General features: G+C 41.0%; 1 protein-coding gene across 1 annotated transcript in view; it reads left to right on the forward strand.

Annotated features, from left to right (window-relative positions):
- Positions 1–25067, forward strand: part of CDH13 (cadherin 13) — a 579181-nt gene that overhangs the window by 291327 nt on the left and 262787 nt on the right. The window contains exon 5 of the mRNA XM_069966164.1: positions 7195–7347. Coding sequence (XP_069822265.1) covers positions 7195–7347 — 153 coding nt within the window. The remainder of the gene's footprint in view (positions 1–7194; positions 7348–25067) is intronic.

Genomic DNA, 25067 nt, shown 5'->3' on the forward strand with positions numbered 1-25067 from the left:
ACCTATTTTTTGAAAAAAATATGCTCTGAAACCAAACAATATTATATGCGCAGGGATTTTTTCGTTTTTATGCCGTTCGTCCTATGGAAAAACATGACATATTATCTATGTTCCTCAAGTCGTTGCGATTAAAATGATATGCAACTTGCATAACTTTTATATTATTTGGTGGCTTTTAAAAAAATAAAACCTTCTACAGAAAAAAAAAAACGTTCCCTAAAATTGCTCTATTACCATGCTTATAAAGCTTTTATCCTTTGGTCTATGAAGCTGATTTAGATGTCTTTTTTTGCGCCATGATGTGTTCTTTCTATCAATACCTTGTTTGCGTATATGTGAGTTTTTGATCGCTTTTTATTACAATTTTTCTTGATTTAATGCAACCAAAAATGGGCAATTTTTGCACTTTGGCCGGTTTCTGCGTTGACTCCGTTTACCGTGCGAGATCAGAAATGTGATAAATTATTATTAGAAGTGGGGGACTTCTAATACAACTACACTGATCTCCCATAGAGATCAGTGTAGCTGTATTACACAGCACCGATCCATCAGATCGGTGCTCTATTGCTTTGGTCTGCTGCAGACCATTGCAATAGAATACCGAGCTGGGATCAACGTCATTCCGACACTGAGGCCCGCCTCGGTGAGATGAAGGGATCCCCCCTCGCGCGTGCGCGGGGGGGGGGGGGGGGAATCCTGCAACTAGACACCAGGGATGAGCTGCATTTAAGACAGTTAGATGCAGCTGTCATATTTGACAGCTGCATCTAAAGGTCTTGATTAGCAGGAGTGGCGATCGGCCTGCTCCCGATAATAGCCACGGTCCTGTGCTGCAGATAGCAGTCGGGATCATGGCAGTTCAGAGCGGGGTCGCAGTGCGACCCCCCTCTGAACTCCTCTTGCGGACGTATGCAGTACCCGCACGGCATATGTCCTTAAGAGGTTAAGTGTCAAAGGCTCTCAGTGGAATGAAGTAAAATCAGCTTTAGGGTATGTTCACACGTTAAGAAAATGTGCAGTATATTACAGCAGCAAAGTAGATGTAGACCCTATCCACAGGCCGCATTAAAATTCAATAGAAAATCTGGACCCTTTACACTGTTCAAATGTTTGTCTCCCTTGCTGGCAGCCACCTCTACAATAGTAATTCAGCAATGCTTGTATTTATCCTTGTGACTACTTCAGATTGTGTCTCGGGCAGCACTGCCATCTTCCAGTCTCCCTGTCCTGACAAGTAGTTTTTATATGCTGAGTTCTGAAGTCACTAGCTTATAAATATTTGGCTTAGTCGCATCTTGAGGCAGCTTTCCCATTAGACTGATGTAAACACAGACAACATACTGTATGCATCAGCCACAGGAATGAAGAACTTGGCAGCAGCCATCGTTGTCCTTCTCAGGGGCGATATGGCCAGATCATTTCGCCTGGTGACTTTAAATACAAACAGCTGTTAAGAAAAGTCTATGATTCAAAGAAAAAATCTGGATGGTGATGTCGCTGCGGAGGACAAAATCTTACCACGCATTTCTCAGGTGGCATGCAGCCTAGCCAAAAAAAAAAAATCATTAGCACTGGTGCCAAACCAGCACATTTAATGTTCAAGGTGGAGCCATGTTTATTCCTATCTTGTTATCAGTGCATTGACACAGATGTCAGTCTGGGACTGCCTGTCACAGGGTGATATTTCAGCATTGGGTTGTGGCAACAATGACCCTTTGTCACCTTACCTACAGTAAGATGGTCACCCTTATAGAGACGACCTCACTCAGGAGCCTGACCTATGCAAGGTCCTTATATATTCTTACCTTCTTTCACCATCCCATTGCAAAGACTGGCAGACCACAGACCACTATATGAGGGGACTGCAGCATAGTGATACCATCCCTGTAATAAGTAAAGTCTTTCACCATCGATCTTTCACCAACCTTTTTCTTTATAATAGCAATATATGTGATTGCAATCACTCTTTGATAAAAAAAAAAGTGCTTTTATGGCCAAAATGCACGGTAAAATACATCTAAAAACTTCAACAAAAAAGCATGTTTTTTAATAAACGCAAGAACAAACCCTTACATATAATGCACGAGGCAGGAATTTGTGGTAACAGTGTTCTCAATGACCTCACAGGGCCAAGGACAGACAGGTGTATGATTTATGTAGCCCTTACTTGTCCCATAAGAGGTTAAGCCGCATTAGCCACAGTGTAAGTGAATCCAAAGGGCCTAGAACAGAAAAGTTGAAGGTAGAAGCAGAAACAGTAGAAGCACTACAGGGCCTAGAACAGGCAGTTGTTGGTGGAAACAGTAGGATGCTGGTGGATCATTGATGTGTAATGACAGTTATTATGCTACCAGACCGATTTTTACAATGTACACAATGAAAATGTCGGGCTGATAGCAAACTCCTGTATATATAATGAAGGAGGAAATGTGATGTTGTAGGGGGGTGGGTTGCAGCTGATTAGCAGGTGCAAGGGATTATGGTTAAAGGGGTACTCCAGCGGGGGGCTCTTTTTTTCTGGGTCGGGGAGGAGGTGGAAGAAGAAAAGGACATCCACTCACCTCCCCGGTTCCAGCGGCGGGTCCTGCATCGTGGCGCTCCGGTGCCCGGCCGCTTTCGGATTTCTGATGCGGGCCTGAGACGTGGCGGCTCAGGTCCGCTCAGCCACTCAGTAAAGGAGGCGGGATCCGTTTCAACTCCGCTCAGATCCCGCCTTTGTCACTGAGTGGCCGTCACGTCTTGGGCCCGCGTCAGACACCCGGAAGCGGCCGGGCACCGGAGCGCCGCGATGTGGGACCCGCCGCTGGAACCGGGGAGGGGAGTGGACGTCTTTTCCCTTGGCCACCTCCTCCCCGGTCCCAGCAAAAAAGTGCCCCCCCCGCTGGAGTACCCCTTTAATTCCTTGCACCCATCCTTTCACTATACTATGCTGTCATCAATTTGTATGTACTTTAGTACGAACTTTAGAAAAATTTGGTTAGCTTCCCAATCTAATTTTGTGCAACATTTGGAGAGAATCTCGGTTTGGGAAGTTCGCTCATATCTACCCAGAGGTTCTGTTGACTGCATTCAGATACTTCCTTTATGCTTTTGTATATGTGAATAGAAAGAACTATTACCACACAGATATATATTCACACAGCCATATCTCTGTTGGGAAAGTTTATGAATGATGTACTTGTGGATCTTTTTTTTTGTACTTTTGGCTTTTAGTCTTTCTCTGTAATCTTACATTTATGGCAGTCCTATAGGCAAGTTATTATGTGCAACTTTTTACTTTCCTCACGCAATTTTAAACAAATTTACACAAGCTCTAAGCAGTCTTACTTGTAATTTTTCATTATACACCAAAATTAAGCTAGGCAGATTACCCTCAATCTATGACAATAGTTGTCTCGTGCTATAGATGAGGGGCTAAGTGTTTACATATTAAAGCACATATATTGGGTTCTTGTCAGGAACTAACAAACCGATACAGAAACAACAACTGAACCTCAAAATTATCTTAATATGAAAAATCTTTATTAATTAAAAACACATATGAAAAGACAGAAACAGGAAGGAAGCGATGAATCACAACTGAAGAAAATGTTAAAAACAAAACGACAACGAACATACAAGCAGGGGGTAATGCAGGTGGACCACATAGGGTTTGATACAGATAAAGATAAAAATGGTACTTTATCCAATAAAGATGTAAGAACACATATATATTGTATATATTGTACAAAAGCAATAAATATAAAGTGCCAACAAAGTAACAAGGGTATATTACCAGAGTAAAGATGTGATGGAATGTCCACCGGCAGCCCCCACATGCTTATTGGATAAAGTACCATTTTTATCTTTATCTGTATCACACCCTATGTGGTCCACCTGCATTACCCCCTGCTTGTATGTTCGTTGTCGTTTTGTTTTTAACATTTTCTTCAGTTGTGATTCATCGCTTCCTTCCTGTTTCTGTCTTTTCATATGTGATTTTAATTAATAAAGATTTTTTATATTGAGATAATTTTGAGGTTCGGTTGTTGTTTCTTTATCGGTTTGTTGTAATTTTTCAGTTTGGGTATGATATTCCTTTTTTATCTGAGTAAGTGATACTACACCCCTGTGAGGTCAGGTCAGGCTGGAGATCAGGGTTGTCCATTTAGGGAGGAATTTGTAGATTAGTTAGCAGTTATGTACTCATAGGGTGCACTAGGTTGTGTGTAGGGAAAATCAATTTGGCATGTTTTAACCCTTTGAGGACCAGGCCCAAAATGACCCAGTGGACCGCGCAAATTTGGATCTTAGTGTTTTCGTTTTTCCCTCCTACCCTTCTAAGAGCTCTAGCACTCTCAGTTTTCTATCTACAAGCCATGTAAGTGCTTGTTTTTTACAGGAATAGTTGTACTGTGTAATGGCGTCATTCATTTAACCATAACATGTATGATGGAATTCCAAATATATTATTTATGAAGATATAAATAGGTGAAATCGTAAATAAGAATGCGATATGGTAACGTTTGGGGGGTTCCTGTGTCTACGTAATGCACTATGTGGTAACAGCGACATGATACTATTACTCTATAGGTCAGCCCGAACACAACCATATGCAGGTTACGCAGATTCTCTAATGTTATATATGTATTTTTTTATTAAATCCTTTTTTTTGGCAATTAAATATTAATAAAATGGGCCTATTGTGACGCTTATAACGGTTTTATTTTTTCACCTATGGGGCTGTATGGGGTGTCATTTTTTCCGCCATGATCTCTAGTTTTTATTAATACCATATTTGTGAAGATCGGATGTTTTGATCACTTTTTATTGATTTTTTTTAATATATAATGTAACATAAAATCGGTAATCTGCGCACTTTTTCCCCTCTTTTCGTGTACGCCGTTTACCGATCACAATGACGCTTGTTATATTTTAATAGATCGGACAATTACGCACGCTACGGTATATTATATGTTTATCCATTTATTTATTTTTATATGTTTTATTTATATAATGGGAAAGGGGGGTGATTTAGACTTATTGGGGGAGGGGTTTTGGGGTAGTGTAATAGTGTTTTGAACTTTTTTTTTTCTACACTTTTGAAGTCCCTTTGGGGGACTTTTACATACAGTACTTTGATTTATACACTGATCATTGCTATGCCATAGGCATAGCATTGATCAGTGTTATCGGCGATCTGCTCATTGAGCCTGCCTGTGCAGGCTCAGTGTAGCAGATCGCCGATCGGACCGCACGGAGGAAGGTGAGAGACCTCCGGTAGTCCGTTTCATTGATCGGGACCCCCGCAGTCACACTGCGGGGGTCCCGATCGGTAAGTGACAGGGGACTCCCCCTGTCACTTACACTTAAACGCCGCGGTCACGCCGCGATCGCGGCGTTTAAGGGGTTAATGACACGCGGCAGCGCGATCGCTGCAGCGTGTCATTACCGGTGAGGTCCCGGCTGCTGTTTGCAGCTGGCCCCCACCTGCTATGAAGCACGCTCCGCTCCGGAGCACGCTTCATAGCGGGAGAAACACCCAGGACGTAAGGTTACGTCATGGGTCGTCTGGGGACAGACTTCCATGACGTAACCCTACGTCCAGGGTCGTCTAGGGGTTAAATAAAAATAATTAAAGTTACTTTTTAACTGATCCTTTAGTTTTTTAGTGCAAATTTGTGTAGAGTAGCACAGATCCATGACTGCATTCAAATTCTTATGAAATATACAAAAAACTTACATGGATAACCCCCCAATGGGTTTATGATCAGTACTATTTTTCTTTCTCCTTACATATACAGGCTTATGTGCATAAAGGAAGTATACATCGTACAAATGATAAATAAGAAGAGTAAAATGGTGGGGACAACAAGATGTAAATTCTGGGGGCATAAGATTGCACGTTCCTATGTATTAGTAAGCTAAATGGAGCTGTAAATGGAGCTGTATGACAAAGTATGTTCTATACAAGTCAGTGTGGTATGCAGGAGAAGTGACTAGTCAGTTACCTTGGGCTACTCCTGCGAAATACAGCTGCTATGACACTGGAGAGTGTTTTCACATGGATAGTGTTAGAATAGTAGTTTATATTACTCTTTACATTTTTTTTCTGTATTATGAAATAACCCCTTAAAATACTGTATGTTTCTGACACACCAAAGTGATTCCATCTGTATCAGAATAAAATTGGTCTAAATAGTCTAGCTTTGTCCTAATTTACTGTTCCATATTTACTGCACAATAAACAACAAAGCAGCAAATATGAAGAAAAAAAAGAGATTCTTCAGATTAGAAAACTAACTTGCAGATCTGGGCCATGTATCCTAGACTGTTGCTCCTGCAGGTCTTTGCCTTTTTTTACAGGCATCAAAAAGAATATTTGTAAATGTATTTTTCTGCGTCCACAAACACTAGAGATAGAATCAGAACTATACAGTAACTCAGTGTGGTATGATTTATTCTATTATGTACATCTTTCTTCTATAAAGCTCCATTTTTCATGATCATTGGAATCTCTTCTTCTACACAAATGTTATAGATATGTATTATACTCTATTTACCTTATTCAACGGCTTTTCTATGTGCTGCTCCATACGGAGTACCAAACTATATACTAGGCTAATTCCAGAGATTATCACCACCCAAAATAAGCAATACTTACCTTAAAAATGTAAATGTTTGTAAAAGTAGACAGTCTAGTTTTGCGATTTATGGGAACTTTTGAGTAAAATGCTGTCATTAATACTTTTGTATTATTTACAATGGTTTTCTTGCAAATGCCTTAGTGCATATGAATAGAACAGCAATACAACACAGAGCCCATGAGCATGCATATATTTTTTGTTGTTGATTGGCAGACATGACCTAGCTATGTATTACATAGTTGACTAATTATTCCAGTGGTTGGCATAGATGGTTGAACCCAATTCTTCTAGCAGCTTATTACCAAGGTTTGCAGGAGCTGAACCCACTGGCTATTTTTAAGGAGGGAAATAATTGATAGGACAACCAACATATTTTTAAAATGAAGAATAAGAAATAGCCCTTTAGATCACAAGATTATTATCCATGGGATTAGTTTTTCATAGTAATTGATGGATTTGAATTCATGATGCTACCATAGCGAATGTGTAAAATGGACTTAAATTGCAGGTATTATATAAAGAGTCCCTATGTTGTCCTTCAAACTGACCCTTATACTTTTCCTTCCAGGTTGTGGTGAGTGACAGGATACAGGGATCCAAGTTTCGTCTGTATGGGAAAGGCGTGGATGAAGAACCAAAGGGAACATTCAGGATAAATGAAAACACAGGGGAAGTGCTGGTCACTAAAGCTCTTGACAGAGAGGTCATTTCTTCTTATCAGGTATGTCTTCCTCCCCCCATGGACCTTTGGTGGAATGTGGATTTCCCAGTATGCGCTCTGTATTATGTCAGCTAAAAGTTTAAGATAGAAAATTGCAGTGTTTGCTATTGACTTTTAAGTGCTAAATATATGTAATTTTCATTACTCTGTTGTCAAACTTGCCATAGAATTAACCACTTATTAGGTCCCGCTTAAGGTCAAGTACAGTAGGTGGAGCAGTAAAAAGAAGCAACGTCTTGACTGCAATTAGACAAAGCCTTGAGGCCACAGAGGGCTTCTTATTTATGAGAAGTTTATTGTAAAAAAGTGATCCCCCAACTTCAAGAGGCATCTTAGGAGATGTGAAGTGCTTCTAACCCTGCATATTGGAATACAATATAAGCACAGGATGGCATTGCATCTTGAGATACCAGTCAACAATGAGGCTTTAACCTTTCATCTTGTGAAGGACATTGCAAAGCATCAGCAAAATTGTCCCATGTTTCTTACCTGGGCGGCCACTAGGTTTGCAGTTGAGCAATATTGTGTTGTCCAAACCTATAGGTTATTCATGGTTTACCATATGTTTGTTAGAATAACTGATACTTAAAATAATGCAAGAAGCAAGATTAAAGTAGCCACTTTCTTAAACGTGCAGGAAATCCAATGCTGCACTGTAACCTGGAACTGGGATCTGAATAGTAGAGTCTACCTCAAGGTCTTAAAGGATACTGTATGTTAAGTCAATTAGAATTAAATGCCTCATTGTGATCAAGTTAACACTGGCTACAGCTATATGATAGTTATTTTATCAATCAATTTATACAAAGGGATGATGATTCCACAGTCATGTCTGTCCTATGGCTTCCCCTCACATATTTCTTCCAAAAGCACAATGTTCCATGGATCTCCAGTATTTATTATTATTCGTAATTGGATTTATTCGTCTACGTTGTCCTTCTTTTTGGAAGGACAATATTTCCATTTGATCTAAATTGCTCTGTATCTCTTCCAAAAATCCGCTCAATAAGTAAGAAAAACACTTTCCATATTTTATCCTGTTCTTAGGTTCTAACTCGGCACCAGCTTGCCTGAAGGTAAACAGCTGAGGTCTCTAATACAGACTGGAACATTATGACAACCTTGTTTTCCCTTGGTAACCAGTCTACATCAAATACCCCAGTTGTCAACTCAATTGTGCTGACAGCATGAGTCCTGGAATGCCATTTTTCTGCATTATTTAGATTGAAAACCTAATAATTATGTTTCTTTTTAAAAAAAAATATCTTTTATTATCTATAATATTTGGAAGTTAATATGGTCGGTCCATCTTGATATTGACATGTGTAAAATGTGCCTCCTCCACCCATTCTCCCAGGGTCCATATGGTTGTATTGCTGTTTTAATTTCCAGCATTTTCGAGTGCTATGGAGTATGTATGTAAGTTGTATGAGTTGCAGTTTAGAAGCACAATACATTATAACATATAATTATATTTCGTGACAACAATAAGAAAAGTATTGGCTGTAATTACCAAAATGTCCCCTGGAACAACATCTCTGTTTAAGTGCTGTTTACTTTTGTATAAATGTGCTGGTATTAAATGCCTGTGTAAATATTGAAAATATTCACAACCAATAAAGGACCAGGGGATTGTCTTTAGATGTATTTTATGGGCAAAATTTGCACCTATGTAAAGAATTGTTCCTTTTCTTATCGTTCCTCTGGCTGCAGACTGCCACATATACTTACCAATGATGATCGTTGCCCCATGGCGCAGCTTTGTTCCAGTCCTACGGCGCAGCTCGCATGCCACTGGTGGGGACATTGTAGCTCTTCTGGCCCTCTCATAGAGATAAATTGGACCTCCTGAGCTGCAGATCTGAAACTGAAGAGTAAATGTGGGCACTAGCGGGATCCTAGCGGCGCCGTAGGACTGTAATGACACTGCTGCACACTGATCATCATAACCAGCATATTGTGCTCATCTACAACTGGCTTACAGTTCCTCAATAATAGTAAAATACAGCACCTGTATAATACTATATCTGGCTTCAGGACCTTAAATGGTTGAGGCCTAAGAAAAATATTTTTTGTCCTTTTTGTCTATGCATGGCAGAGTGGCTGCTAGGGATCTTCTCCCCACTTCTCCGACCCCTTGGGGAAAGAGAAATGCTCCAGTGCGGCATCCCATCATTCACGTGGCCCTTGGAGTAAACTGTAGTCTGTTTTTACCAAGCTCCTGCCAACAAATAGGGTATGCTGGAGATTCCTTAGAGAGCCATGCCCCTTGTATTTTTGAAACTCCTGGCCAGTAGCTAACCTCTGCTTAGGACACAGTTCTCCCAGGCCCAGGCGTTCTAAACGTCTTCAAACATTGTACTCTTGTTCCTTCTTTTCTTGATAACCATCCCCAAAAAGACAGGGGTGGATTAGAAGAAAATAAATAAGTGCAGAAGAGGGGGACTGCCCTCTTTCTAGCCCAACTGAGGCAGTGGGTTAGACAAGCATATCAACCTCAGTGGAACTGTTACTCTCAAATGTCCCACTCTGGCTGTTCAGGATGTGACTTACATCAGCCTCTGTGCCCTGGCTTGTGGCCCAGTGGTGGTTCATACCATACGGTCTTTACACCTCAGCCAGATTCAACATCTGTCTTGTAGCTGGGTGGTGGTGACCAGGACGCCACTCAGGATAGCTCAGTCTCCTCTTTCTCCTCAAGCTCCACCAAAGACATCAGCTGTTGGTCCCACTCCAAATGTCCAGATATTTCAGGAGCACCTGTATCAAGCTGCACACTGCTTGCAATACTTTGCTCAAATCTACTCATACAGGGGTATAAACAGATAAAGCGTATACCAGGTAGAAGGTGCAGATTCACTCCTTCTCCCTGGTGTATGCTTGTGGTATGCCCCGTTCGCCCAATGGGCGGGCTGGGGTGGCTTGGGGGGCATGACAAGGCAGGGAGGAGGTGTGGCTTCCTCCCGCATCTCTTTTATCATGATTTACGCCTGCTCTTTTCCTCATCAGTAGAGGGAAAGAGTTCTTTCCGAAATGCGTATAGCACTTTAAGACAGAAGCTACTACTACACCTATCATCAACTACATCCCAGCAACTACAATCCATCACCTCTGCAAACAGACTTCTTCTACCTCGGGACTCTGCTACCATCTGCTACTGATCGCATGTGCTGTGGCCACAGTACTCTGCTAACAAACTTGCTATATAGAGACTACATTGTGTCTACACCCGGGAGAGACACATTGTACTGTAGCTGTCAGTATCTGACTGCAGTGAATAAGTCCTGTATTACAAGCTGTTTGCTACTCTGCTTATGTATGAATATACACCAAACTGGTAAGCCATCATCAATTAGCTGTTGCGTGAGCATCTTTTTCAGTTGCATATAGATTTATTATAGACTTTTATTATCCTAGTGGACTTTTAATGTGGACTTTATGATGACCTTACTGTTGTTTTACTTTTGCTAATTATACACACACTATTTTGTTCTACATTTGCTAGTTTTATATGTATATATATATATATATATATATATATATATATATATAATTTATTATTAAATTTTGGTCATAGTATGTTTTTTTTGCAGAGCTTTCCCGCGCTTCTGGGTAGCTTTCCCGCGTCCTGGCTGACGGGCTATTTGAAAGTTGTGGCGCACTTAGCAAATGCAGGAGACAGTCCTAGAACAATATAGATGGCTCCCCTACTATTTGGTTTCTAGCACTTTGCGACTTACGTTTGCAATAAAGAGCACACAGTTCCTGACAATCCTTGTACAGTAAATTACACACCACACACAGTTCTTTAGGGCAGCAACAAGGCTTATATCCTGTTTGTGACACCAGTTCTGTGGTGAGCCCCCATGGTGCTATGGCGGAGGAATGGCCGCTCACTTGCTAGGTGGTGAGGTGTGACGCCACTTGTGTGGTGGTTGGCCAAGATGTAGCCAGACCCTAGGGTGTTGTGTTGTACCGATTAGGCACACAGGTATGATGGTACACTTTCTTTCAGTTGTAAAGGGCCGGATACACATTGTTCCCCTGTGGTCAGTGACCTGCCAGGCTGCTATTGGGTCCCTTAGGCTGTTGTAATCACGGTGGGCTGGAGTGGTATAGTGACCCTCCCAGACTATTGGCACTGCCACCCACAGAAAGGGGAAATGTCCCAAGGAGTGTGTGAATACTGTGTGGGTGCGGGGCAAAGAATCAGCAGAGAGCAGAGAAAAAAGGATTACACAGTGGGAACTGTGTGTAAGCCGGTATTCAGAGGTCAGAGAGGTCAGTGCTGACTTCAGAGGAGATAGCCCGGTGATGTAGCTTTAAATTAACTCTTTGTTGTTCTGTTTTGGGGCCTCATCTCCCTCCACCCCTCCCTTTTCCATAGAAAACCATGAAGACAGGGGAAAGAGCTTCAAAGTGCTTTTTCATGATGAAAATGCCTTTTCCAGCAAATAAACCCAATTACAAAGTTTCTTTAAATCGCCTGTACTATTGATTTCTGAAAAAAAAAATAATAATAAATAAACGACAGTGACACTTTAAACCAAAAGTTTGTGAACGTTTATGGCCATTTTAGATTGTACTTTGGTCACCCACATAAAGGTTGCTAAGCCATGTAGGAGCACATGAGGAGTAGCCTTTGGATTGTCACTTGGCCTATCATCAGATCCCACCACCATTTAAAGAAGTGGCATCTAGTAGTTATGTTGTTCTCATAGTTACTATTCGATAAAACTTCTATTAAAAGTTGTGCTGAAGCAAAACATTCTTTTTGATGGTTCTCTTAGGGACATCAGGTGCAAGCTAATGCCAACTATGTTTGTTAACTGACTTTATACCACATACTAATTTGTGATGTAAAATTGTATTCACAATTGTTATATCCAGTCTAGTGCCTAAATATAATAAGCATTATAAAGCATAAATACACAGAGAAAAAGAACTAATTTAATGTGTCCTGACAAGCAAGACAGCAAAGTTATATATATTAAAAGATATAGTCTAATGACATTGACTCTACATTTTTTTTTTTTTTGAGCACATTAACATTTACATTGCTGTGATATATGCTGCACAGTATATTAACATTTATGTAATATGGGTAAAGGCAGATAATCTGCATCAAATTGTCATATAACACTGGGAGGTATCTGGCGGTAGCATATCAAGTTGTGTTATGAGCTTAGTGTTATTTTGTACTAGCATTAACAGCACATCGTGGGGTCAGGAGGAGTACTGCATGTAGTCAATCATTAGGTTATTCAGTAATTGTAAGATAAAATGTTATGTTATCGTGTTGTCTAGGTTAGAAAACCCAACTTCAAATATCTTATTAGGGATTTTCCGTCAGGAAAGACCTCCTCTTACTCAGGAGGGCTGAAAATGTCTGTGCATTATATATTACATAGTCACATACACAGTTTATAACAGTGCTTCTCAAACTGTAAGGCGGGCCTCACCAGTGAGGAATCCCCTAGTTGCTGGTGAGGCTCAGCTGGGGAGGCAGTTCTCACAAAAGTGACCATAAGCTGCTCAGTTCTTTCCCTGAATCCAACAATTTCTGCATTAGGAACATTATTGACTCATTTCATACTTATTTAATGTTATACAGAGATAAGGAGACAAATGGAGGGTAGACTAAGCAATAGTTTTTAAATTTGCATGGACTTCTATCATAGATGGTGAGGCCCCAGCTTCCCCTTGGTCAGTCTGGTGAGGCCCAGGCATCATTTTGTCTGTTGGGTGAGGCTCCAGTAGAAAATGTTTGAGTAGCACTGGTTTATAAGACTGAAAAGTTAAACCTATAATGCTACCATGTTGACCCAAAGGAAGAAGGGCAGACATCATTTTCCTCGTCATAAGGGTAAAATTCCTGCCCGACTCCAAATATGGCAATTTCCAGGAATCTAGTATCTATAAATTCTTATATTACATTTTTAACGTTTTTTTTTACTTTCTCAATATATCAGCCATTAAAACAATGTGTCGCAAAGAGTTTTATACTCTCATGATTGCAAGAGCAGAGGCAGAGAATGCCCCTCTGCCATGGTTATACTATGTCTATACTGTCCATTTGTAGATTTTAATGAGAACAACTCCAAGCTGCCATATCCACAGTGTATTACCCTTGATTAAGTCTTGATACAGCAATCCACCTATTTCCCTTGTCGCCCTTCTCTAAAGCCTCTCTAGCTCAGCCATGTCCATCTTTTACACCGTTGCCTATAATTGTACACAATATTCCATGCGTGGTCTGATTATAGTAGTTATTAGAGATGAGCGGACCTCAAGCATGCTCGAGTCCATCCGAACCCGTTGGATAAAGCCCTAAGGCTATGTGGAAAACATGGATATAGTCATTGGCTGTATCCATGTTTTCCAGACAACTTTAGAGCTTTATCCAAGTTCAGCAGCCACCGCTAATCAAATGCTGAACATTCGGGTTCGGATGGACTCGAACCCGAACTCAGTTCGCTCATCTCTAGTAGTTATCTATATAGAGGCCAAACTATGTTTTCATCATGAGCATCTATGCCTCTTTTGATGCATCCCATGATGTTATGTGCCTGCCACTACTTGCTAACGTTTTCATCCTCCACTATTACCGTGTCTTCCACAGGAGCAGTTTAAACCAGTGTTTTGTTATTTAGTACATAGTTGTCTATTCAGTTTCATCAGCCCAAGTGCATAACCTTAAACCTTAATTTATCCACACTAAACTTAATTTGCAATTTCTCTGCCCAAGCTTTAAGCTTCCCAGAACCCTCTATGGTGTGATATTATCTTCCTCTGGTATTACCTTATAGAGCTTAGTTTAGCAGAAAATAAAATTCTAATCTGTAACCCTTTCAAGTCATTAATAAACATATTGAAAAGCATAAGACCTAATAGTGTTCCTGTGGTACCCCTCTATTAACTGTCACATTGTTGTATTAATGTCCACCCTCTTTTTCATATTTCTGAGCCAGTTTCTAACTGGTTTGCATATATTTTCCCCAAACCAAGAATTTTCAATTTATCAGTATCAAAAGCATAGAAAAGTCTAGATAAATAGCCTTTTGCCATGCCAATCTTCGGGAATGCACATTTGCATGAACACTTGTACCGTTGTTACCTGTGTCTGTGTTCTTATTTTTATGAAGCTGTAAATATTGGCCAGGAGGCCGGTCCTTGCACTGCAATGCCTCACTGCACTGTTTTCCCTGCCCTCTTTAAATATTCAGGGATGAGCACCCAGCAGACAGCATAATCAGGCGTAACATTGCTAGGACACAGACATCAATAAGCCCCACCTCCTTTACACTATTTGTTGCCTGAACAAAGGCTTTTTTAATAATAAAAAAAAAAATAATAAGCAAAAAAAAAAACATATGTTCTGAATGCTTTAATTAATATTTATCCTGCAGAGCCGCCAGCTTGGTAAGCAGTTATGGAATACTACGTGACATCTTTTTGATGGTTCTTGGCAGTATCGGCCAAAAGAATCATGTAGTGTGCCTAACACTGTTGCTTTAAATGTTTCAATGTTTTGGCCCATACAATTTTATTTCAGGACACTGGTTCTCTCCTATTTTAACATGTTTATTCACATAAGGTACTTACAAGACCTATTTAGGACACTATTAAAAGTTTATACCATTTCTGAACGTATACAGGGGAAAGGAATGGTGTAGGTAAATTATAGATGAATGTTCACTGTAGGATTTTGTAAAAAGGGGCAATTCTCTGGTTACATAAGAAAGCATCCATGTAGTCAGGAGGAACAGCGTCTTATCACTCTAATCTTACTCTGTGCCATTTGGCTTTTCAGTAATGTGCATTGATTATTATACAAGCCTGAATGTTCTGTATTGATCCTCTTATGCATTAATACATCACATTTATAAGTTGCCTACAGTTCTTACTGCTGTTTTTGCCCTTCACCTTTGTAATATTTTGCCAGTATGGATACAAATGGCTCTATGATATGTTAACTGCTTACATGACCCATACTAAGCTGTATAATGTAATCCTCCTACTAGGACCACTAGAAAATTTGTGGACTGCCCTAATAAACAAACAAATCTCTTACTACGGAGACTTTACCACAATGTAAACACAATGGAAGGGAACCAGGGGCAGATCATTTATATTAGCCTAAAATTCTATAGTGTGTAAAGGCAGTAGCTGGGAATGCTGAGCCTTAACCTGCAATATGTGCTGGGTTGCAGCCAAAGTTCCCTCTCTCTAAATAACTTTAATTTTTGCTAAACCTGGTTTTCCCACTGTCTAAATAGTTTTATCCATGCTGTACCTGGTGGTCTCTGTCTCTAGCATCGGGAACAGCATGTGTTAAAACTATTTGGACAGGAAGCAGCGAGCTGAGCTCAGCTGACAGTTCCGCTATGCTAATGCCTGTATACAGCTACTGCATAGGAACAGTGCATAACAACAGCTGTTTAGGAGTCGGCGGAGGTGGTGTATCTATTAACAGTAAGCTAGGGATGCAAAAAGCATCCCTGGCTTCCTTCCCCTGTTGCACTTCCTAAAGTGCTCAATGCTAATAAGCATAGGGCACCATGGAAATTATGCAAGACAGTAAAGAGATCTGTCAAAGTTAGATGATAGAATTAGTGGTAAATGTCCTTACAATAAATCCAAAAGTTGAATATCTAGCACCCAGGAAAGTCTTATATTTTTTAGACAGTATTAAAAATCTAACAGAAAAACACAACATGTATCTGGTCTGATCAACGTGCTTCAGGCCTTACAGTACCCATATACTTTCTAGGGCCATATTGCTAATAAATACAACCCAGCTGAATTTAGCAAATTTGTTACATCAGGTAGACTACGCATCACAGAGCAGAGTTCACAAATTTATAATTTCATACTGACATCTGATTTAAATATTAGATTAATCTGTGGTACGGTGTGAATGATTAATCCATGTGTCAGAGAGAGGACTGGGCAGTCACACAATGTATATATGTGATGGAGCGTGCATGTGGTGAAATCACCCAGCAGCCCCTTACCATTAATCTTCCCTCTCCAGCTAAGCTGCCTCTACTTTTGAATTTAATTACTTAGATAATATCAGGAGATTTTTAATCTCTGCACCAGGTTGATGAGATATGAGCACAGTTTTTTAAGGGGGGGATGATGAAAACACTTATTTTTCTGCACCGTGCGTCAGACAAGGCATTCCTAATTAATAACAATAATGGCCGCTGCTTTTACGTCAAGCTACTGAATGCTTAGTAGAGGAAATAAAAAGATGGAGTCTAATACAGTCTATGGAAATCTTATGCTTGTACTGTATGTGGCCTTTTTGTTAACTTTTTTTCTATCGTACATATGTACCTAAAACAACAAATGAAGAAAATGTTAACAATTTTGATTCAAAATATTCTACCATTTTGTGTATATAGCAAAATTTTAGACCTATGTGTCTGTATGGTTTAAGGCTATGTTCACACTACCTAAAACTACGGCCATAGTTCTCGCCCCAGAACTACGGCCATAGTTTTCAGGGGTGGAACATAGCCTTATTTTGAATGGGATCCCGGCTGGAGCGTAAACACATCGTATGCGCTCCGGCCGGGATCCCATGCGGCGCCGGAAAAAACTGACATGTCAGTTTTCTGTGGCCGAAATTCAGTGATTTCTGGCCGCAGAAAGCCCTGTCAGTTCACACAGTGAAGCAAGCGGCTCCGGCCGCTTGCTTCACTGTCTGCTATGGGAAGCTCTGATGCGGGCGCGCTGATGCGCCCGCATCAGAGCTCCGCGGCTGGTAAGATCACCCGGCCAGTCTCTTATGTTTTGTGAACATAGCCTCAAACTGTATATGTGTTCCCATACCTCTGTCCTTTCTTCTTGGAACAGCCAGTAGATTATGGGTATGAAATCCAAAACAAAAATGCATAGAGACAGCACCTCCATATAAAGTTTATAGAGGCCGGATGATCTTTACTGCCGCTGAATTCAGATGCGGGCGCATACGTGCACGCTGGCATATGAATTCCCTGCACGCTCTATTGTATGGACTGGCAGGGTTTTCTGCGGCCGCTATTCATTGAATAGCGGCCACAGAAAACTGACATGTCACTAGGCCACTAGGGATCCCAGCCAGAGTGTATACCATGTGTATACACTGCAGCCTGGATTCCTAGAAGGCAGCACTACGTAAGTTCTGTAGGAACAATGGTCGTAATTACTACGGAACTTACGTAGTGGGAACATGGCCTTAGGCCGAGTTCCCACATTTACTGTACATCACCACATGCAGCCGAAACCACACCCTCATGTGGTAACCAATAGGTGTATGGCCACATATCCTGTTAACAGAACATGACTACTGGGGAAGAAATGGGAGTGTGGTTTCAGCCACATGCATTTCTCTACATGTAGAAACATTGTCTGAATCGCGTTTTTCATTGAATCAAATTTCTGCATTGAATCGCTGATTAAAGCAGTCTGCATATTGTCTGACCCAATAGAATGGTAGGTAATAGCTCTAGGCGTCACATTTACCACCACCACACCAGACCTGGGCAATACCACCATACACCCCCCTCGAATAGACATCAGATTTACAGGCAAGTCTTAACGGGAGGTGGGAGACTAAAAACAAAAAAAAAAAGTTGTTTCCTCCCCCTGGTCCCTGGTGCTGCCCCCCTGCAATGTGCTGCAATAGGCACCGGCCACGAGTGCCAAGAAGTAAATATGGCCCTGATCAAAAGCAGTCTATAATTACCAGCCACGCTTCTTGTGATCCGATATATTGCTCTCCAGTCCCTGCGCCAACTGTATCTTCAGGCCCTGTCAATCATTATGGAGATCCCGCGGCCTGAGGTTAAAGCAGTGGCCAGGGGACTGTAGAATCAGATCACAAGCAGCGTGGCTGGTAGGTATAGACTGCTTGAGATCTAGGAACTGACAGCACAGACAGGAGAACCAGTACACCTGAACGGTACAGATATATAGATATACATATACTGTGTATATATTGTCAGTTTCCCTTTTACTTTCTTGGCTGCACAAATCCTTTTTACACAGGGAGATAAAGATACATTATTAAAACCTGCTCTAAAGATGCGATCAGCGGTCAGTCTTCGGCCATTTGTTGTCATTTTTACACATTTCTCCTGGCTGATAAATGGCCCGTATAAGGACCCTTATCCATAGACTGTGCCTAGTATTTTATTTCAGCTCCAGTAACTAAAATCGGGTTGAGCAGTAATACCAGACACAACCCGTTTTTGTAAGTAGTGCTATTTCTGAAGATAAATAAATAAATAAATAAACCACCATTTTATTCCAATTTAAACCTTTCTCTTATTATCAAGCCAAAAAAAATGGTTTATAGCAAATCTATATTAACAGTGGTTGTTTCTGCACAGCAGCATCTCAAATATGTCAATCTATCTAATCTTAAAATTACTAAATAGTCAAAGAAGCTGAGGTTTATAATTACTCTGTGTCACCTGCTGTATTGTAATATAATCTGTGAATCATCAAGTGGTTTATTCCACTAACTGAAAGGCCTTTGTGGAGGAGAAACAGACATTTCCCTGCAAGCATTGATTGCTCTGTCTCTCCAACTAATTCCATATAATCATTTTCTTGCACCTGAAGTGATTGAGGTATGGTTGACCGATTAGTAATCATTGTCTTCCCTGAACTCTGCAAGGTTGATGTGAAGTGGTTGCTACTTTACTGCACCAAATTTATCATGTAACAGGAGCACTGTGATAAATTTGGCGCCTCCCAAGACTGCCTGGTTTCAGTTTAAACCATGGGGAACATTTATCATTGGGCAGAGAGGACATTTTTTGGCGGAGAGGGCTGGGATGTGAATAAATCTATGAGCAAAGGCTTGTTTTGCAAATATATTATTTGCATCTCGGCCCACTGCCCTGCTTGGGCCAGAGAGGTGGGACGGTGGGTGCGGCTACACAGGGTTACGGACTCTGTGGGCACCGCATTTAACATTCTTTTGGCTCTAAGCTGGCAAGGCTCCGGTGTACACAGGATATATGTTGAGGGATTGCATATTAATCCTCTGAGCCCGTGCATTGCAGACTGGTGCAGAACAATTAGACAGTTTTAGTAAATCTTTCCCAATGTTTCTACTAATTCTTCCCTAATCTCACTACCCTTATGGCAGGATATAATTTCCTAAATATCAAAAAATACTAACAACATAATATCCAGAAAATAGGGGTATATAAAAAAAAAACATGGAAAGTATATAAAAGGGATATTCCCCCCAAAAAATTATTTTTGCATTAATACGTTGCCCACCCATAGCTTTCCATCTTCCCAATATAATGTTATTACGGATTCTGCACAGTTTTGCTGTTATCTAGTTGCATTCACCCCCACCAAATGCATAGAATCATCAAACCTCAGTCCAACCCGACACGCTCCCTGCTCCTGGCCCAGACCCTCTGTGTCGGGATCACGTGTCCTCCCTCTTTTTAATGGGCTGGGTTAGCCGCTTCTAACCCAGTCCACTGATGTGAGAGAGGAAACTGAGACAGTGACAGTTGCTGCTGCAGTTCACTGTCTCCCTCTCTGATCGTAGCCCCCCCCCCCACTGTGCTTTGTCACTCATTCAACTCTGCTATGCAACTCATTCAACTCTGCTATGCAACTCACTCAACTCTGCTATGCAACTCACTCAACTGTGCTAAGCAAATCACTCAACTTTGCTATGCAACTCATTCAACTCCGCTATACAACTCACTCACCTCTGCCATGTCACTCATTCAATTTTGTTATGCCACTCATTCAACTCTGCTATGCAACTCCTTCAACTGTGCTATGCAACTCATTTAACTCTGCTATGCAACTTATTCTACTCTGCTATGTCACTCACTCACTCAACTCTACTATGTCGCTGCCTCAACTCTGCTATATCTTGTGGATATCAGCTCTGCTACATCATGGACCAATCAGATATAAGCATTGCATGATGGGAGATGTAGTTTTCTGGCCGGCGCCATGTTGGATATAGTTCAGCTTTTTTTTTTTTTTTTAAAAACCTCATAACTATGTAACGGAAGCAGCTAGAAGAAGGGAGATTGCTCAAAATTCTCATGGGGACTTGGTGAATAGGACCAGCTAGGGTTGGGAGCATTTTATTTTTTTAGCTCTTGGTGGAAATACCCCTTTAAGTACTGACTACTCTGAAGGACCTGCGCTTGGTGCAAGAATTGAGTAAAACTTTTCACCTGATCTGGACATGTCACTTCTTTCGGCAGATAGCAGAATACGCCAGCCCATGGAATGGAGTCGGCGGAGTCGGCGGAAAGGCACGCAGCCGTGCGCGCGGACAGCCTACGGAATTCCGCGGATATTATCTGCGAGAATTCCTCAGTATGAACCCACCCTTACCCACACACACACAAACGCCACCACCCCCTCTCCTCCCAATAATGCATTTTTTTATGTCCTTTATGTACACCTGTTAAACAGAATTCATCTTCATAATACCATTTATCCTCCTTGTAAGCCCTTGTTTGGACAGAAAATGTTGCACAAATTATGCAGCTTTAAGGAAAAAAAAAAAAAAAAAAGATTTTGACACATGGGGAGAAATTCCCTTTTTCTTAAGGTGTTCTTCTTGACTTGTGTGGATTTTGAGTCAATGTATTTTTACCAGCATTCTGTAGGTAGAAGTATTTTCAAGTACACAGGTGGTTTTCTTTGGCGCAGTTGTTTTGGTGCAGTTGACTTTTATTTTACGTTCCCATTAAGGGACCTCAGCAAGAATTGACGTCCGTCTATCGATAACGACGGCCGCAAATAATGATCATGATCATTATATGCGGCCTTCATTATCAATAGACGGCTGCCTTTTGCCTAAGGAAGCCTGTGTATTCTTCATCATCTGCTTACAGTAACTCTGGGCTTCGTCTATTGCTCTCTTCTTGTTAAAAATGTTCAGAATTGGAGGTAAACTGAGGGAATTTGTAGTAAACCAGTTTTCTGGGAATGTCTAAGTACAGAGTACGTACAAAGCATAGGGTAACTGTATCTACTTCTCCACAACAATCTGTAAGGGCACCCTATGTCAGTCTGAAAATCACTCTTTAAACACAAACAAGATATACACTATATACATTCTATACATTACTCATTTATAATTTGCATTCCAAGTATATTGTATGTATACATTTTATATACTCTCACAGTAAAAAACACTGCAGTACCTGTAAGAGAATGACATGTCAAATTTTTATAACATAAAAAATCTTCTAAAGGTCATAATATACAAATAAACTAACACATTCCTTTCCATCTAACCACTTAAACCATTAACAGGGGAATACAATTTCAAAAGCAAAACACATTAACTGTTTAGGCCATGTTTCCGTGTATGCATTATGAATGCCATGGTAACCATTTCCCCATTTCTTCCCCAATAGCCTCATGATGTGGGCTTGCTTTCCACTGTGTTCAGAACACATTCCAAGTGCATGTAAGGAAATGCAGCCTTAGGCTCTGTTCACACTACATATAATATCTGCTGCATGAACATTATCTTTCTATAATTGAATTACAATTCAATTAACTATTCACGACAATGTAAAGTGTGGCTGCCGGCAGGGAAGGCGGCTGCTATGGGGCCCTTGCAAGAAGGGGGCCCCAGAAAGCTCTGCTCTGCCTTCATGTTAGGTATGCCACTGACAGTCGACCACCACATCCCCCTCCCTCTTTAGCCCGCTCACTGTAGTGCAGGGTGAGCGGGCTGCACATCAGAAGGAGAGGGACAGAGGAACAGGACATGCCAGGTCCTGTACACACCAAAGGAGAGGGATGAGGGACCTGATCACATGACCCAAAGGTCCTCATTACCTCTGTGTAAGGATCAGCCAGACTACAGGAGGAGGAGGGGGAAGCCTGGGAGCTGTAAGTGCTGTGTATGTGTTAGTGTGTATATGTCAGTGAGTGTACAGTATGTATGTATCCTTGGGTATATGTATATGTCAGTGTGTGCATGTATCTGTGGCTATATATGTATATACTGAAGTGTCTGTACCACTGGTGTGTGTTTGTGTGTGTGTGTGTGTGTGTGTGTGTGCGCGCGCGCGTGTGTGTGTGTGTGTGTGTGTGTGTGTCAGCAGTGTCTCAAGTGATTGACAGGTTTACTCCTAAAGAGTTTCTGTTAATGCAGGGCTCTAATAAAAGAACCCACCACTAAAAGAAAATGCTGCAGATATTATTTCTGGTTCTTATTACACTTGGGGGATGATTTCTCAGTATATGGTCTATTCCTGGTGTATATGTTATCACTAGTGTAATCACATTTCAGTGTAAATGTGTATATACGTCAGTGGTGTATTTGTATATATGCCTCTGTATATACACACAGGTGCCTCTGTGTGTATATACACTACCGTTCAAAAGTTTGGGGTCACCCAAACAATTTTGTGTTTTCCATGAAAAGTCACACTTATTCACCACCATACGTTGTGAAATGAATAGAAAATAGAGTCAAGACATTGACAAGGTTAGAAATAATGATTTGTATTTGAAATAACATTGTTTTTACATCAAACTTTGCTTTCGTCAAAGAATCCTCCTTCTGCAGCAATTACAGCATTGCACACCTTTGGCATTCTAGCTATTAATCTGTTGAGGTAAGCTGGAGAAATTGCACCCCACACTTCTAGAAGCAGCTCCCACAAGTTAGATTGGTTGGATGGGCACTTCTGGCGTACCATACGGTCAAGCTGCTCCCACAACAGCTCAATGGGGTTCAGATCTGGTGACTGCGCTGGCCACTCCATTACCGATAGAATACCAGCTGCCTGCTTCTGCTGTAAATAGTTCTTGCACAATTTGGAGGTGTGTTTAGGGTCATTGTCCTGTTGTAGGATGAAATTTGCTCCAATCAAGCGCTGTCCACTGGGTATGGCATGGCGTTGCAAAATTGAGTGATAGCCTTTCTTTATTCAGAATCCCTTTTACCCTGTACAAATCTCCCACCTTACCAGCACCAAAGCAACCCCAGACCATCACATTACCTCCACCATACTTAACAGATGGCGTCAGGCATTCTTCCAGCATCTTTTCATTTGTTCTGCGTCTTACAAACACTCTTCTTTGTGATCCAAACACCTCAAACTTGGATTCATCTGTCCACAACACTTTTTCCAGTCTTCCTCTGTCCAATGTATGTGTTCTTTTGCCCATCTTAATCTTTTTCTTTTATTGGCCAGTCTCAGATATGGATTTTTCTTTGCCACTCTGCACTGAAGCCCAAAATCCCGCAGCTGCCTCTTCGCAGTAGATGTTGACACTGGTGTTTTGCGGGTACTATTTAATGAAGATGAAGAATAGACTGTCGAGTTTCAGATGAAAGTTCTCTTTTTCTGGCCATTTTGAGCATTTAATTGACCCCACAAATGTGATGCTCTAGAAACACAATCTGCTCAAAGGAAGGTCAGTTTTGTAGCTTCTGTAACGAGCTAGACTGTTTTTAGATGTGTGAACATGATTGCACAAGGGTTTTCTAATCATCAATTAGCCTTCTGAGCCAATGAGCAAACACATTGTATCATTAGAACACTGGAGTGATACTTGCTGGAAATGGGCCTCTATACACCTATGTAGATATTGCACCAAAAACCAGACATTTGCAGCTAGAATAGTCATTTACCACATTAGCAATGTATAGAGTGTATTTCTTTAAAGTTAGGACTATTTTAAAGTTATCTTCATTGAAAAGTAAAGTGCTTTTCCTTAAAAAATAAGGACATTTAGATGTGACCCCAAACTTTTGAACGGTAGTGTATGTGCGTGATTGTGTGTGTTTGAGAGTAGGCTATCTATGGGGATGGAGATGTACAGGATTCAGGGGCCCCGTACAGTTTTTTGCTATGGGGCCCCATGAATCCTAGCTACACCCCAGCTATTGTTTTCAGACACTGTTTGGCAAGCAGCTGCCAGAAATAATAGAAATATTCATAATTTTAATATCTGTTCTAAAGAACTGATGTTAAAATAATAGAATAAGAACAGAGCGGGTGGCATTGCATTGAATTCAATGTAATGCTGCCGCTGCAGAAAAGCACTGACGCTAATTTCATTTCAATTAGCAGCCATTCTTTTAGATAAAACAATGTAGTGGGAACATAGCCTTAGATAGACTGCAAGTGAAAGTTCCCTACGCTGAAGACTCACAACACAAATTATACTATAATCCATCTGACTACTACTAATTCCCATCTATTTCTTGCTTTAGTAACTTGCTAGCTAACAAATCCATAAGCAATTGCTTTCCTGTCTTTTTATTCTTTGCACTCTGATTAACATCTATTGACGTATTGCCACCTTTCTTTCCTATAGCTGGACAAATGTATACAATAGCCGATGGCCATCAGCTGTCTCTTATGTTCCCTCCATAAATTATTATCATAATGGGGCATACCAAGTTTTTCCTACCCAACTGTCAGGAACCGGACAGCAGGACAAGACAAGACAGTGATCCCTAAGCTCAGCCCCGCCCACTGTCCTCTACCTATTTGCCACAATCCGCCCTAAGATGGCGGCGAGCAACTGGGCGTCAGTCCCTGCACTGGCTAGGTGGGACACAAGGACAAGACAGACAGACAAAACACAATAAAGAATGGTCGACAGTCCGGGTCACAACAATCGGGCAGCAAAAGTACAAAATCAGGATCCAAAGGCAAGGTCAAAAAACAGGCAGTATGGTCAGGGGCAGG

This window comes from Dendropsophus ebraccatus, chromosome 4 (assembly GCF_027789765.1).
Source record: "Dendropsophus ebraccatus isolate aDenEbr1 chromosome 4, aDenEbr1.pat, whole genome shotgun sequence".
Lineage (NCBI taxonomy): Eukaryota > Metazoa > Chordata > Amphibia > Anura > Hylidae > Dendropsophus > Dendropsophus ebraccatus.